The 15993-nt window shown below is 44.9% G+C and overlaps 1 protein-coding gene across 1 annotated transcript in view; it reads right to left on the bottom strand.

The window, feature by feature from the left end:
- EBF2 (EBF transcription factor 2) overlaps positions 1-15786 on the bottom strand; it is a 117793-nt gene extending 102007 nt beyond the window's left edge. Inside the window, exons 1-6 of the mRNA XM_066206194.1 lie at positions 15258-15786; positions 12887-13043; positions 11774-11837; positions 11421-11476; positions 10971-11044; positions 4783-4851 (exon numbers count right to left, since the gene is read on the bottom strand). Of these exons, the coding sequence (XP_066062291.1) occupies positions 4783-4851; positions 10971-11044; positions 11421-11476; positions 11774-11837; positions 12887-13043; positions 15258-15388 (551 nt within the window). The 5' untranslated portion in view covers positions 15389-15786. The remainder of the gene's footprint in view (positions 1-4782; positions 4852-10970; positions 11045-11420; positions 11477-11773; positions 11838-12886; positions 13044-15257) is intronic.
- Positions 15787-15993: the final 207 nt, after the last annotated feature.

Here is a 15993-nt window from a genome sequence, read left to right as displayed (position 1 = left end):
AAAAGATATCTAAGCTTCTTCTGACTCACCAACCTGCTGGAAAATCTGTTGTCTGTCAACATTAAACGAGAAAGATTAAGTGACACCAGCTACTCTCCAGTTTAGCCCATTTACAAGCTTTAAGTGTTTGCACACATCAAAGATTTCAAGATGTTTTGGACGGCGAACTAGCAAAGAATTTTCTTTTTTTTCTGTCTAAAACAGAAGGGGGGGGGGAATAAAAAAGAAACAAACAAATTAGGCACTAAGAGAACCACTTGTCAAATGGCTGGGATGGTGCACTTTGAGTTACTGACTCCCCACAAACATCCAGTCTACTAAAAAATTCATAAAGAGACAGATGGCACAACAGCAGCTCTTTGCAGGAGAGCAGGGTTTAGCAGGGAACAAAGGACTTGGACTCCCTGGGACGAGGGGAGAGATCACGGTGGGTTTGGGGGGTTTGGAAAAGGGGGATTGGGGCACTCAGGGAGCTGGGAACAGCTCCTGGTTTCACCCCACGGATCCCAGATATTCATTTCGCCTTAACGGACACTCACAGAGAACAGGGCGGGGAAAATCAAAGTCTGCCGCGCAGATTAAACCCTCCTGGCAGCAGGAACGTGAAAAAATAAACCCCCAAAACTCCCGTTTAAGGGTCTGAAACCGCTTTCCACAGCCAGGTATTGCTGTGCTTTAAGGGGGAAACTGAGGCACGTGATGTCACTTAAGGTGACAGGGCAACCCAGTGTCTCTGGGAATTTTTGGCTGTTTCTCTCTATTAGAAAAAGGGGAGGGAATAAAGGTTAAAAACAAAAAAAAAAAAATTAAAAAAAGGAAATTTTTCAGCTAAAAAAGTCACACCAATTCTCCCCTGTACCACAGAAGCTTCAATTAAACCACAGCTTCAGTAAACTCAGTAAAGCACTAAGTACACAAGTACACAGAATAACCTCCTCTAAAAGGCTTGAATCTTCAAGGAACACAAAGAAAATTGAAAAAAAAAAAATCAAAATATCATTGGCATGTGATGAGTTTATATCCAAAAGCTACACAACTCACCTACAATGAGAGAGAAAATCTGCAGTGAAGTGATTAATTAAATCAATTTGCTTCTTCCACGACCACTTAATCCTAACACCAAGTTCCTTTTTATTGGCACGAGCAGGATGGGGAAGGCAACAAACTGAGTAATTCCATCGGGGGTGTAACAAAATCCTGATTTCAGTTGGAAGTGCCATCTTCAGAGGAATGAGCTTCCACCCAAACTTCCCCCAGCCCCTCACCTCATATCCCTGCCCGTGATTTCCACCCAGGAAACACAAAATTCACTCTCCAGTTTCAAGGAACATCAAGAACCACCACTTCAACCACGAGGGAGGGGGAGCAAAAAGAAAATATTTACATTTTTGATGTCTCTTAAAGCAACCAATTCCACAGACACCAACTTCAAAGGGCGAGGAGAAACCCAGGATGGATCCACCACAGGAACGCACCAGAACCAACTCAGCCCTGACCAATTCTGGTTGTGCACACAAAGTCAGAGCTTGCTGTGACATTTTGAGAACTGATTATGGCTCATGTTGTCCAAAATTTTGGAGTGGAAGTGTTTCTGGATTAAAAATGTGACCCCAGGTCCTTCCAGCCCTGTGCTCCAGTGGAATTCCCAGTTCTGGACACCTGTAACAGCAGCACTGCAGGAGCTGAGCTGTGCCCTCCCTGTTAAATCAGAGGCATCAACTCTGAAATCAAATCCTTTACCAGAGTGACGCTGGAATTGTGGCTCAGAACATCCCAGGAATCAAGATATTCCAGTTTATCCTGCAGACCTCTGCCAGCAGGAGAGGGCACACACTCAATTCCAGTGGAGAAGTTCCCCCTTCACGTGGAAACGTTCTCATTTCCTAGAGGGAGTGGAAAAATGACTGCAAGGAAAAACAACTGCAAGGCCCTTCGGATCTAAATCCAGTCCCCAGGGCAAAGGTCACTGCAGAAATGTTCTATTCCGCATCAGAACTTTTGGAATTCTTTCAAGGAGAAGGAGAAGCCCAACAACAACAGCAGGGCTGACATTTTTTTTCCCACTGAACTATTTCTTCGTTTTCAAACGGGGATACAAGTCCCCGGGGTTCGGTGAGCACCAGTGGATTGTCTCCCTCCAGCACAGAGCAGGTAAAAAGGTGGGGAGAGAAACAAATAAAGGGGAAATCGCTGTTTCGATGGTGGAGTTATGGTTGAGCTCAATGGCCTCAGGGACCTTTCCAATCTCAAAGGTTCTGGAATTTCACGCCATGGAAATTGGGTCTCACTCTGCCCTCACTGCTTAGACCCCGTTTTGTATAACACAAAGGTGGTCTTGCAATTCTTCCCTCTCCATTTTCCTTTTTTCACCAAGCCTCCCCCCGACAGCAGGGCAGAGCTGGGATAAACTCTTCTCTCTGGGGCCTAAATCTGGTTTAGTGACTGCCTTTAATACCGAGTGGAGCAGCTTTACCAGGCTGCAGCTCTTATTTATTTCCCTCACTGAGCTCCAGAGCTCACCTGGAACGGAGACACACACACACACACAGAGAAAGGGAAGAACCAAGGCACAAAAAGGAGCTGCCAGACTGAGCCTGGAGGATGATTCCACGCCAAGAGAATGTTGCTGTGAGCAGGGCAGGCAGGGAAAAAAAAAAAAGTTCTGGGCTCAGAACAACTTAGGAGGGGTCTAGATGGAGTTAGGAGAGGCCTTAGAGCAAAACAGAAAAGGCTGGAGCACGACAGGTGAGTTGTGATGCACGTTTTACACACACAGCTGTTCAAAAGAAAAACCCAGTTCTCTCTCATAGTTCCCATTTCATTTTACATCAGCAGAGCCCAAATTCCCCCCAGGAAGGCTCAGAACCCTCACTCTGCATGAGGACAGGCTGATAACTTTGCAGTTAAACACAGACCCTGTGAATAGTTACAAAAATACTTTTTTGGGGAGAAAGGAGCAGAAGGCAGGACTTTCCACTGACCCAACCTGTCCATCCTTCATTTTCCTACCACTGCCCTGGGATTACAAATTCAGATGGGGTAGGAACTGCCCCTGCCAAGGTCTCAATCCAGGGGCAAATCCATCCCCAGCTGCTCCCCAGCAGAACTCAGACTTCGGGCTGGAAAGTTCCCAAATGCGCATTCATAGCAAGCACCGACACAGCCAAAAATAAGCTCAAAATTTCATAGGAAAGGTCAAGATGGCACATCCAGGACTTCTGCTCCCCAAAGAACCCACTTCACTGCAGCTTCCAGCTCTGGCCCCAACCACAGCTTGTGGACACAGAATTAAAAGGGGAAAAAAAAAACCCACGGGGTAAAGGGAGAGGGAGAAACCAGCACCTCAGCAGAGTTCCAAAATCATTTAGATTAATTTAAAAAAAAAAAAAAAAAAGGAAATTATTGCAGGTCTTTATTCAAACCAGCTTTACTGCTCTGAGTGCCAAAATTTCCAGGTATTTGGAAGTATTTCTGAGTATTTCCACAAGAAATACTGTGACAAATGAAGCTTGTTAGAAAGGAGATACAACAGGCCAGGCACAGACAGGCATAAAAACTGACTCGAAAATCAATCCACTCAGCTCTCCTGGAGCATCTGCTTCAGGGAAAAGGAACCCTTGAACAGCTACTACAGAATAATCTGGGGGAAAACGTTTCCTCCCTGGCTTTTCCTTATTTACTGTTCCCCTCCTGCGGCCCTTGAACATGTGCTCCTTTCTGAAGCGGCTCTGCCTGGTTTTATTTTCCCTTGGAAATAAAATCCTGCGCCTTGCTGGACTCCAGATTTCAAACCTTTCCATGGTCAGTGAGTTCCACCGAGGAAGTTTTCTAAGCTCCCCCAAACACACGCAATTTTTGCAGTGCCACTTCATGGTTTAACAAACATTTCTGATTTTTGACCTAAAAACTGGCAAAAGAACCCAAACCCGGAGCTGAAACTGAGTAGCACACGAAGCTCTTCTACATAAAATTGCTCGCAATCCCCGACCTGCCAGATTTAACATCGCGTTTTTTGCCTTTTTACATTTCCATTTACAAAATTTTTACATTTTGCCTTTTTTCCCCCCTCTCCCTTTCTCCCCACATTTCTATAAAAGCGTTGTTCTTTTGCTAAAGAACATTACTGGAGCTGCCAGGCTGCTCCAAGCTTTATCTGCCTCAGCCGTTGGATCCCATCCCTGGTGAGGAGAGAACGTTCCAGGAGCTCACGTGGAAATATTTGGTCACAATAAAAACAGAACCTCATTTGGAAAACAAACATCACCACACGGCAGACATGGACAGATAACCAGGGAGGAACAACCTCGGATCGTTCAAAGGGAAAACCAACAATTTTTGGGGTGGTTTTGCAGGAAAACGAGGATTCAACAACCTCGGATCGTTCAAAGGGAAAACCAACAATTTTTGGGAAGGTTTTGCAGGAAAACGAGGATTCAACAACCTCGGATCGTTCAAAGGGAAAACCAACAATTTTTGGGATGGTTTTTGCAGGAAAACGAGGATTCAACAACCTCGGATCGTTCAAAGGGAAAACCAACAATTTTTGGGAAGGTTTTGCAGGAAAACGAGGATTCAACAACCTCGGATCGTTCAAAGGGAAAACCAACAATTTTTGGGATGGTTTTTGCAGGAAAACGAGGATTCAACAACCTCGGATCGTTCAAAGGGAAAACCAACAATTTTTGGGAAGGTTTTGCAGGAAAACGAGGATTCAACAACCTCGGATCGTTCAAAGGGAAAACCAACAATTTTCGGGATGGAAAATGAGGATTCAACTCCTACCTGTCAATGATCACAGGGTCGGATGGAGTCTCGTTCCTGTTGCCACAACTTTTCTTCTCGCAGCACCGACTGGAGAGGGAAAAAAAAAAAAAACCAAAATTAAAGAACCACTGGGACAGTTGAGAGCAAAGAACCAGCTCAAAGTCTGTCAGAAAACCTTCAGCACTCGATATAAGTCTGGAAGGGTAAAAATTCTGCTTTTCAGAAGGGAAAACTAAGGGAATTGAGTGGCTAAATCCTGGCTGGTTCCAGCTGGAGTTTGGCACTTGGCTCCCTGCAGTCCATCCCGAATGGCCCAGCCAAAAATGAGCAGCAATATGGGCACGCTTGAGACCGAGGTGATATTTATAAAGGTCTGATAAGTGATTAACAGATGACATAATGTCACTGCGGGCAGGACCCAATGGGTTATGTGGGGTTAAAAGCCCATCAAGAGGTGTTGGGACTGATTATAAGCAAGCTAATGGTTTGGCATATTCCAATAATTTTTATATATCACCGTCTGTTTTATTATTATTGAATATTTAATTTTATATGGTGACCGAAAACTTCACCACTCTATGAAAAGCCAGAAACTGAACATACTTAGATCCTACAAAAGGATCTGAAGAGATGTTTTTGTGCCATATATATATATGTGTGTGTGTGTACATATAATATTTAAATAATATATATTTTACATATAATTATAAATATACATATACATATATCAAATATCAAAAAATCAAAATCAAAGAAATCAATATTAAAATAAATAAATAAATAAAATACTTGAATTCATTGAAGGCAGAATAAAACACTAAAGCGAGGATGTTTTTCTCGATATGCCAAATATTCAATTACAAACGCCTAAAATGAGGATTTGGACAGAAAAATCCTCTTTCAGCTGTGAAAAATCCCAACATTTCCTGCAGTTCGCAGGAAGTTCCTGCTCTGGGGCTGGGATTGCCCAGGCAGATGAGCTGCAAGGAGTGGATTTATTTGAACAGCAGCTCAAACTGTTTCAACATTCCTACATCCCCCTCACCTCAAACCTGCACTCATTCATCGATGCTGCTCCTTTTAAAATAAAAGGAAACACTAAATATTTAAAAATCCCCGGGGCAGCCCCTGTAGCTGCTGTAAATTGTCGTGGCTCCATCGACTTCGGTGCAGCTCTGGAAATCCACACCCGGGCACGACATCACCCTCCCTCCTTCTCCCAACTTTATTTTCAGCCCATCTTTTATGGATTTCGCTGCCTAATCGGTGTCTGGAAAAAGAATGGAGTGGGTTTTTATACCAGGAGCCAAGATGGGAGCTGTTTTCTAAAGGAGAAAATTATAATAACACCCCCCCCAAAAAAAAAAAGGCAGAAAATCCTCTTAAAGGAAGATAAACTTGGGATGTACTTTGACATGTCCAAACTAGCAACACGTGGAAAATAATAATGGGGATAAAATCTTTGCTGCTTTACTGGCCATTATAATAAGGAAAAAAAAAAAAAAAAGGAACCCTCTTTTCAAAATATTTCTGTAGGGGTTCCAGGGATGGTTCCGCTTCCTGCACTTCCTGGAGTGTTTTAGTGTGAATTCTGCTTTGGGATGAATTCTGTGAGATTGAGCACAACGTGGCTGGGTTCACAAACAAATGCATCTTGGTTTATTTCCACAATTATGGAAGTTCTGAACTTCGTATTTGCAATATTCAGACCTTTTCCTCCCTAAAACTGTGGCTTGCAGCTGAAGTTCTCCAAATATTGGACTGATATCTACATTCCTGTCACATCTGGGGCAAGACCTTGGGAAGTGATAAACTTTTTCCCCTTTGACCCTGGTACTTTCCGAGCCCAAATATATGAAAAAAAAAAAAACCCTGATGAGGGAGAAAAACCAAATGAAGGACTTGTTTGCAGATAAATCAGAGAGATTGAGGATGTTTCAACCCAACGTTTTACAAAAATATCTCCTAAATCCCCATTTCCAGGTGTTTCACCCCATATCCATCAGTGACATTCCCACTTGGTTGGTTTCACGAGTTCTGTCCGTAACAGAATTGTTCCAATTTCGGCCCAAACCAAACCCCCAAACTCTGGTGGGTCCAGGACCAAGCCTTCAATATCCTCTTCAAGCAAATTATTGGCATGACTTGACCAATATTGGCAAGACTTGACCAATATTTACATTTCTGCTACAGCTTTGGGCTGGGAACACACCTTTAGGGATGCTCATTTGCTTAAGACAAGAATATCAAGGCTTAAGATGAATTTCTGCATCTTTTGTTGTTATACTTTCCCCTCGGATTAGATCTACTTTGGGAAAAGGACGGTTTGTGTTAAGAATGGTCAAGGAAAAAAACTAAAAGCAAACACAGAGAGCTCCCAGACACATCCCCAGCCCTACAAACTGAGGCCTCATCCCAAAGCCAAACTTCCATCCTCTCCTCTCCTCGTACTTGACTACAACACTTTTAAAATCCATCCCTCAGCTTCCATCCTTTCCCTTTCTCTTACTTGACTAAAATACTTCTAAAATCCATCCCTTCCATCCATTCCTCTCCTCATACTTGACTAAAACGCTTTAAAAATCCGTCCCTCAACTTCTTTCCCATCACCTCAACACCTAAATAATAAAAATAATAATTAAAAAAAAAAAAAACAAACAAAAAAAACACCCCAACAGCCTGTCTCTAATTTCAAACTCCAAAAATCTCTCAACATGGCAGCTTAAAAATCAAGATTTTATTTCCAGAGACCACCCCGGCCCTACAAAATGAGTACCCCAGAAGCCTCATCCCAAAGCCAAACTTCCATCCTTTCCCATCCTCTTTCTTGACCAAAACACTTTTAAAATCCACCCCTCAACTTCCACCCTCTCCCTTTCTCTTTCTTGACCAAAACACTTTTAAAATCCACCCCTCAACCTCCACCCTTTCCCTTTCTCTTTCTTGACCGAAACACTTTTTAAAATCCACCCCTCAACTTCCATCCATTCCTCTCTTCGTACTTGACTAAACCAGTTTCAAAATCAACCCCATGGCTTCCATCCTTTCCCTTTCCTTGTACTCGACCACAACACTTCTAAAATCCATCCCTCAACTCCTCTCCCTTCACCCCCACCACCACGATAATAAAAATAATTTTTTTGATAAATAAATAAATAAATACATACATAAAGACCCCAACACCCTGTCTCTAATTTCAAACTCAAATAAGCTCGCAGCATGGTGGCCTTTGTTTTGTTTTCTCCTGCCCGGCTCCTCCCTGCCATTGCATAACAAAAGTGTCTAAATTCTCACCATCTGGCCGATAAAGACGCGGGCCCCAGCGGCCGCCTGGCCCAGCTGATTAGAGCTCCCGTCTAGGCCGAGCCTTGTGGCGAAAGTCACAGCTGTGGGGCTCGCTCCGCTCAATACAACTCTGTTATTAGCCAGCTGTAGACCCTGAGACTACTTCTGTTCGAATTATAATACCTTTTAACCCTCCGAGCATTCAGGGCGCAGGGGGTTGCTGGCAGCAGCATAACAACGAGTTTCCTCTTAGTGGATAATTGGAAGAAAAGGAAGAAGATGAGGGAGAAAGGAAAGGGGGGGGGGGAAGTTGTTTCAGGAGAGGAGGGTGGTTTTACCTTGATTTTCAGCCCTTAGGATTGTGTTATTCCACACAAACTCACCTAATAGGAGGTGTTCCTAAGAAGCCAAATGGCCAAAAAAAAAAAAAAAAAAAAAAAAAAATCAGGTTGGAAAAGGGATAAATGGAGGCTCGCACTGGAAGAGCTGAAAGAACTAATTATTGAGAGCTGAACTTTCAATGGCTGTGACAGATTGGTGCAGCCGTATCAATATTTGGACAACTTTCCTGCTAAGCAGGCATCTGTCACTGTCTGAGGGAGACACGGGCACTTTAGGAGGCACGCAGCAAAAAAAAAACCCAAAAAAACCTCCATGTGTGGTTATGTACGAAAAATCTCCCCCCAAAAAACCCTACATCCAGCTGGGGAGGATGGGAAGAGGAGCAGAAAGACAGACAGACCCTCCTTGTTTTCCCTTTTCAAAAGCAGTAGGCATCAATTTCGACAGCAGAGTGGGTACAGTGCATTAAAATTTTATATACTGTTCCTAATGCAAACTAAACTAGGGGGCTTTAAAAATTGATGCTGCCACTTAAGCAGCACACAATGAGGGGAGATTTGATTATTGTACTTAAAAGAAATAAAATAAAATGTCAAGTTTAACTAGAGCTGGAGCCATTCCCCTGGCGTTATTCAAAGTGATGTGGTGTAATTCCTCTTCCAGCACGCGCAGCACCCTGCTCCGAGATGCTCCAGGAAAACACCACATTTAAAATCAAATGTCTTCATTAGGTTACAGAGCGCTTTTGATTCCCTCCACTAATCTGTGTTTTACATGGGAAGGACGGGCCCTGGGCTGTAATTCTTCCTTGGTTAACCTATCAAGCAGCAGAGCTGAGAATAATCAGAATATTGGCTCAGGTTTGTGCGACGCCGCCTTGAACCGAGCACGCAGGAGGTTTGCAGGCATCACTGGAGCTCACAAATATCAAAGCTGAGCAGAGCATTTGATAACCAGAAAGGCAGGAGGGAGGAAGCTGGGGGAAAGCCCAAATTAATTTTAAATCGAACAAGTCCGTTTTGGAGGAGAAGGTGCAGAAACACTCCAAGTTCCAAAGCAGAGCTGGGCTCTGTGCAGGGGGAGTGGAGACGAGGAACGGGCTCACTGCTCTCGTGGTGTCACAACCCACGACCCAACTGCACCAAAAATCAGATTTTTCTTTTCCTGTTTCCACCTGGTTGTAGTGAAACCTTTCAACAGCATGGATCCATATAACATATATATATATATTATATTTATATATAATTGTCTGTATGAGTTCTAGGTGTGCCAGAAAGTCACTCGCACACCTTTGATCTTTGCCACTACATCACCAGATCCTTGTAAAGCCCACCCAATGCACCCCTCACAGGTGACAGACATTGTGTCTGGGCACAAATACTGGTCAAAAGCTCATTTACCTAATTAATGAGAGCCGCACACAACAGAGAAACAATACATTTGTTTCATACTCAATAGCTGGTTCACATTATATTAAAAAGTAATGGAATTGTTGACATAATTAAGTATTGACACTGAGACTTTCCCTTGACAAAAATTCTGTCCCAATAAGCTTCTCTCACTGCTACATTAACTTAAAAGGCTACTTTAATAAAAATGAAATTAAAAAAAACCAACAATCAAGTAGCAAGCTGCACCATTAAAAGAAGCAACATTGAGTCCAACAGCTTAACCCTCTCCCACTGATACAACAAATCACAAATCGTGTTTAATAAAGGTCAGGAATGGGGTTTGCCTCTCATTTTATGAACATTCCATGCACATTTTAGCACATTTTAATATAAGAACATTGACTGTTTGCATTATTATATGTATTGAGAAAAAAAAAAATTTAATTACCCAGGAACAGGAAAAGTAATAAGTTACCATGGAAGCACGACACACATACATAAGGTACATGTAAGTTCAGACTTATACAAAAGTTATTAAAAACATCCTCAAGTCATTTCACCCTCTAATTTATAAATTTAAATGCTAAAAATAGTCTTTTCTTTTTTTTTTCCTTTTTTTTCTTTTTTTTGTTTTAATTAAAAAGTAGAAGGCTCCAAAATACTGTTCATGTGTATAGAAAGGAAGGGTTTGAGGGATTTTTTTTTCTTTTGGGGTAGAACTGCCCAAAATTAAAGGACATTAACAACGCCGCTTTAATTAAGCAAATTAAAATATTTCACCGAAAGAAGTTACATGAAGAACAACTCGCAGTTTCCAGGTAAAAATATAAAAGTTAAACTGCTCATTCTCAGAAGGTGAGCAGAAATTTTGTGAGCGATGAGCACATAAAAGTCTTGACTTAACACATGCAAAGGCCTACTTTAAACAAAAATAGTGCAGCTGAATCTCCTGCAGGAAAAACAAATAGCAAAAAAAAAAAAAAAATTGGAAACCCCCCCAGATATCTGTTTTGAACCCAAGCAAGCATAGAGAGAAAGTCTCACTACACAAAGGCCCTCTCTGAGCCAAAACCAGAATAAACAAACAACAAAATCCAACTCTCCCTACCCAAAATTTCCTGGGAGAGGCTCTCCCAGCATTTGGGGCAGCCAAGCTGATGAATTATATGTTAATTAAAATCGTCTTACCTGCACATGACCTCGTGAGTGAGCAGCACCCTGCACATCTCGGGGTTCTTGTTCTGGCCTTCGTAAGTTATGGGCTGCAAAAACCAAGAGAAGGGGTGAGCCAGGAGCATCGGGGGTCGGTTATTTATTCCTCAGGATGGTCAGGTGTGAGGGGAAGGGATTTTTCCACTCCTCACCATCGCCTGCAAATAAACTCCTTCCCCTTTACGTGCAGGGAGAAGAGCTTTACATAAATATCGCTACAAAGTGGATGAAAACCTACAGTCCACAGAGGGAAAAAAATAAAAAAATAAAAATAATAAAAAAAAAGAGATTTAAGAGCAACTACCCTCCAGAGCAGATCTGCAACATAGCAGAGCAGGAGACCAAAGTGAAGCAGGGAAGGGAAAAGGTGCCCGGGAAGGTTGAGCAAACAGGGAGGATGAGGTGGGATAGCACAGCCCTGCTCACCTGCTTGGTGACAGAATCAATGAGCCTCACGTAGAGATCCTGCTCCGTCCTGACACCTGGAACGAGGGAGAACAGGGATAAATAAACACTCTGCAGGCACATTTAAATAAATGCTCTATAGGCACCTTTAAATAAACACCCTACAGGCACCTTGCCCTAAAAAAGCAGCGGAACAAACCCATTTTCGTGCCCCGTTACACCCTCGGCACCCCGGGTTGTTCTGTTCCCAAACCCACCCAAACTCCAGGGCCCATCCCTGCACGGAATGGGCCTCAGACAAGGGAATTTTGGTGCATTCTGGAAATCGCAGCCCCCACAGGCAGACCCAGGAGGGGCCAGGGAAGGGCACTCACCGTTGCTGTAGAGGAGCTGGAGTTTGTAGTGTGTGCCGTTGTTGGTCTTCTCGTTGCCTTGCTCCTGCAAAGGGAATTTGTAAAAACAAAACAAAACAAAAAAAAAGGGGGGGGGGGGGGGGGGGGGGGAAGAAATCCTTCCAGAACTTACACTTGGCACATTTAAAATGCAAGAGCTGATAATCATGATGGAAGTGACAACAAAGTTCATTAAAATTCTAAGAGGTGAATCCGCTGATTGGGATGTATTAACCTTCCGAGTGACCCAGGACAAACTACAAAATGCTGCTGACATCTTTTCCTGGAGGAGTTCAAGAACTTCTTTCCCTCCCTTATTTTGCCATTATGCACTCAACTTTTTCGAGGCTATAAATTGAGAGGGATTTGTGCATTTCAAATCAGTTCATATAAAGCAGATTGACAGCGGGGAAAAACACGACGGCTTTTGATTCCACTGTGATCACTGCTTTGCAGTAGTGTCACTTTGAGTCAAAATTGAGATTTATTTCCTGAAGGTATGTTTCTTACAGGCACGTTTCTTATACTTTTTTTTAAATGTAATTTCCCCTAATTAATAAGAAAATTATTTACGATTCACAGTTCAAAAATATCTTGTTCACGGCTAAGAAAATAATTGAAAAAATGCAAAATGGCCAAGACGTGGAATTAAAATCCAAAAGGGAATGCTTTTCAAGCCCTGCCATTGACTTTGGAGCCTTAGGAAACACATATAACCACACTCAACCATAATCTGACATATTACACGTCAGATTCCACTTCTGTTTGGGTACTAATAAAACCTGGAAGACTTGGTAGGTAAAAAAGAAAAAAAAAAAAAAAGAAAAAAAAAGTTCATTTATGCCCCCCATGAATTTTATTTTATTTATTAGTGGCCGAATGTAATTCTTGATACAGAGCAGAAGCTTCCAACCCTTTTGAAACTACAGCGGCACAGGCAGGGCTGCAGCTCTGCCACAGCACCTAAACCCAAAGCACGGCTGTGTTTTATTAGGGACAACAGGTATTAGAGGTTGGCAGCTCAGCGGGGGCTGGGGAGGGGAGAGGACCAAAATCGGAGAGGAAAAGAGGAAGAAGAAGAGTAAGGAGCCTTACTTTATCATTTTCTACAAAGTCCACAAAAGCTGTCCTCTCTATTTCCACGGGCTGCCCCTGTCTGTCGTAGAGAGCCAGAACAAAGTGAAAGAAATTGGATTTCCTCAAGTTGGAGGGTGGCTGCTTTTCAAAGTGGGCTCTGGACAAAGCTACTCCGCTGTGGAGGAAACACACGGGATGGGGTCACGGGGGGGGGGGGGGGGAGAGACAAAGACATTACCAGGTTGTGCAGCAGAAAACGGCAAAACAACAACACAGAAGAAGGCAGAGCACGCTCGGACCGTCCCGGGCTGCAGCCGGGCGGCGACGGGGGCGGATGCTGAAATCTGAATTTCGGCACGACCCCGCTCCCTGCACAGCCCGAGGACAGAGAGGGGTGAGCGCTAAAGGCAGCGCGTGTTTTCCTGCCCCCGCTTCTCTCTCTGCCTGTCACCGCTCCTGGCTGGAATGCAGCGGGGTGGGAAGGGGCTGTCAGAGGGTCTGGAAGTGCTCTTTGCACGTCCCTTTCTCCCGCAGACCCTAAAAACCTTTCCTAAGTGCAGGCTGTCAGCTCGGGGGGCATCCCCGTTTTGGTCAGCGACTTTGGGGCAGAGCAGCGACTTCCCTCGGCAGCGAAGTTTGACTTTAGTCACCGGCTGACTTGAACCGATTCCTGCGAATTGGAGCTCTGATTTAAGCTGAAAGAATTTCGTCTCGGGTTAGCCAGCCCTTGCGAAAATCCCGTCCCTGGCTGCAGAAAACGTTGTGATGTTTCCCACGCATTTCCCGGCTTGGAAAGATTCAAACGCTTCTGTTTCCCCACAACATCCCTGACTGCAGCTTTATTTCTTTGTGAAATTAGTCGTGGTTCCTTCTCCCTAAAGCCAATTTCTGCTTGCTGCAAGAAAATCGGTGCGCACGAGCACCTCCAAATTACCTAACAGACAGATGAAGTCTGTGTGCCAGACTAGTTAGGAGCTGGACAGCTTTTGGTTTTAGCCCCCAAAATAGCTCCACAGCTCTGGCAAAAGTATTTGACTCTTCCAGAGAACTGCAGATGTTTCCCTGTGCTTTCCTTGCCAGTGAGGGACGGTGTGAACTCACCGCATCCGCCACAACTGCACCTAGCTCGGGGCTTCCTCTGGTTCCGCGGGTAAAAATTGGGATTTATTGGTTTGTTCGGGATATCTGGGAGGACAAACCCGGCGATGCCAGCGGGCAGCACAACCCGGGTGCGCCTCCACCTCTCCCGTGAATTCGAGTCTCGTTAGGAGCCGCTTCCTTTTACTTTCGATTTCCTCAAGGATAAACCTCTTCCCCCTCCTCAGCCGTGTTTATTAAACGCTCTATCGACATTCATAAAACTCTGATAACTCCTCCCATGGCGCTGGGAAAACCTTGCTGCCGGATCAGGCCGTGGGTGGGGGCACGGATGTACTATTTCTAAAACGTCCCTGATTCATCTCAAGTCCCCTCTGCTGTTTTATGCCCTTCACCTTGTCTCTAACACTAAATAAAATCAGGCTTATTCCCGGGGTTCCCAATTTAGCCTTTCCCGACGCTACTAATTTTTTAATTTTTCTTAAGCTATCCAGAGAGCAAGGAGAAAAAAAACAAACAAACAAACCCTAAAAGAGTTTTTTTATCGTCTTACCCCTAACGGGAAGAGACAGGCATAACCGTCCTGTGCCGACTTGGCTGGGAAGAGAAAATAAAAAGGAGGCGGAAAGGGAAATACCCCGCCTAAACGAGTGGGAAGCGAACAGCCAGGCCCCAATTTCGGGGTGCTCGGAGGCGTTTGGGTTCAGCAGAGACCTCTCGGGCGCCCGGACAGGTGCTGCGGGCGGGCGGGCACGGGATGCCCGCAGGCTGCGGGATGCCCGCGGAGATCCGCGGTGCCCGTGCCCTCCGCCGCTCCCTCAGACCTGCCCTGAAGCCACGGGTGAGGATTTGGGCAATGCCCACCGTGAATTAAACAAACCAAGATGGGCTGGGGGGAGCTGGGGTTTGACATCTACATTTCATTCTAACTTGGTGCCCTCCTGTTCGGCTGTCTGGGCCAGCAAGCAGAGACCCGGGATCGCTGGGAACAACCAATCCAGGGTCCTGCACATCTTCCTGGGGCAGAAATTAAAAGGGTGATCCCATCCCGCTGTCATGTGAGCCCCGCACTGGGTTTTTGGACTCTTGATGCTCTCTGCTTTTGGAGCGCTGCTGCCTAGTTCTAACTCCAACCTTCACTCCTCGCTGGCTGGAGGAGTCCGGGAGGGGGACAGAGAGGAAGAAAATAAATTTAATATCAAATGCGAACAACAGGGTATAAAGAAAAGGTTTGCTTAAAAAAAAAAAATAACAAGCAAGGGGAAAGTGGGAGAGAAAGAGTCACGGTTACCTTTGCGCTGCTACGTTTGCATCCACAACCCCAACGTTTCTGACCCAGGACCTGACGGAATCCATCTCAGAACCTAGAGATTTATCTTTCAGAATTGGTCCTCTTCCTAGAGTATCTTGAATTCCAAACATTTAAAAAGTCTATTCCAACTAGCAACAGTTTCCTTGTGGGAGATAAAGGGAGAAGGGAAAAAAAAAAAAAAAGAACAAGAAAACGACGCAGCCTTTGACTCTGACACGCAAATCCCGGGAAAGTGAAGTTCAGCTTTAAAACCAACTTCTTCTGCTTTTCAACGCTACGTGTTTTTAACGCCTTCGAACGGAGGGGTGGGGGGGAAGAAAGTTTTTCCTCTCGCCGAGTGAAAGTCACGCTGATTCAGTCTCGCCTGGTATCATCATCCTCCACACGCAGCCCAGGGCAGCGCCGCATCCGCAAACCCACCGCCGCTGGCGAGGATCACCTGCTTCCTCGAGCGGACGACGAGGAGGATCGATGGGCTGCCTAATCCAGGAAGAAGAGAGGACGGGAGGAAGGGGGGAAAGGCAGCCGGGCGCGGGGTAAATCGCGACAGAAGGGCCGGGACGGAGCAGAGGAGCGGCCGGTCCCACCCCGCGCCGCCAGCGCCGGCATGAATGGGCCGCACGGTGGGAGCGGGCGGCGCGGGAGGGGCGGGGCCGAGCGCCAAATAAGGGCATCTCATTTGCATCCCGGGCCGCTATTGGCTAAGACGCGCGGC

This window comes from Chamaea fasciata, unplaced genomic scaffold (genome assembly GCF_029207755.1).
Source record: "Chamaea fasciata isolate MVZ Bird 193981 ecotype frontalis unplaced genomic scaffold, bChaFas1.0.hap1 SCAF_30, whole genome shotgun sequence".
Classification (NCBI taxonomy): domain Eukaryota; kingdom Metazoa; phylum Chordata; class Aves; order Passeriformes; family Sylviidae; genus Chamaea; species Chamaea fasciata.
This window is presented reverse-complemented; position numbering and strand designations above follow the sequence as displayed.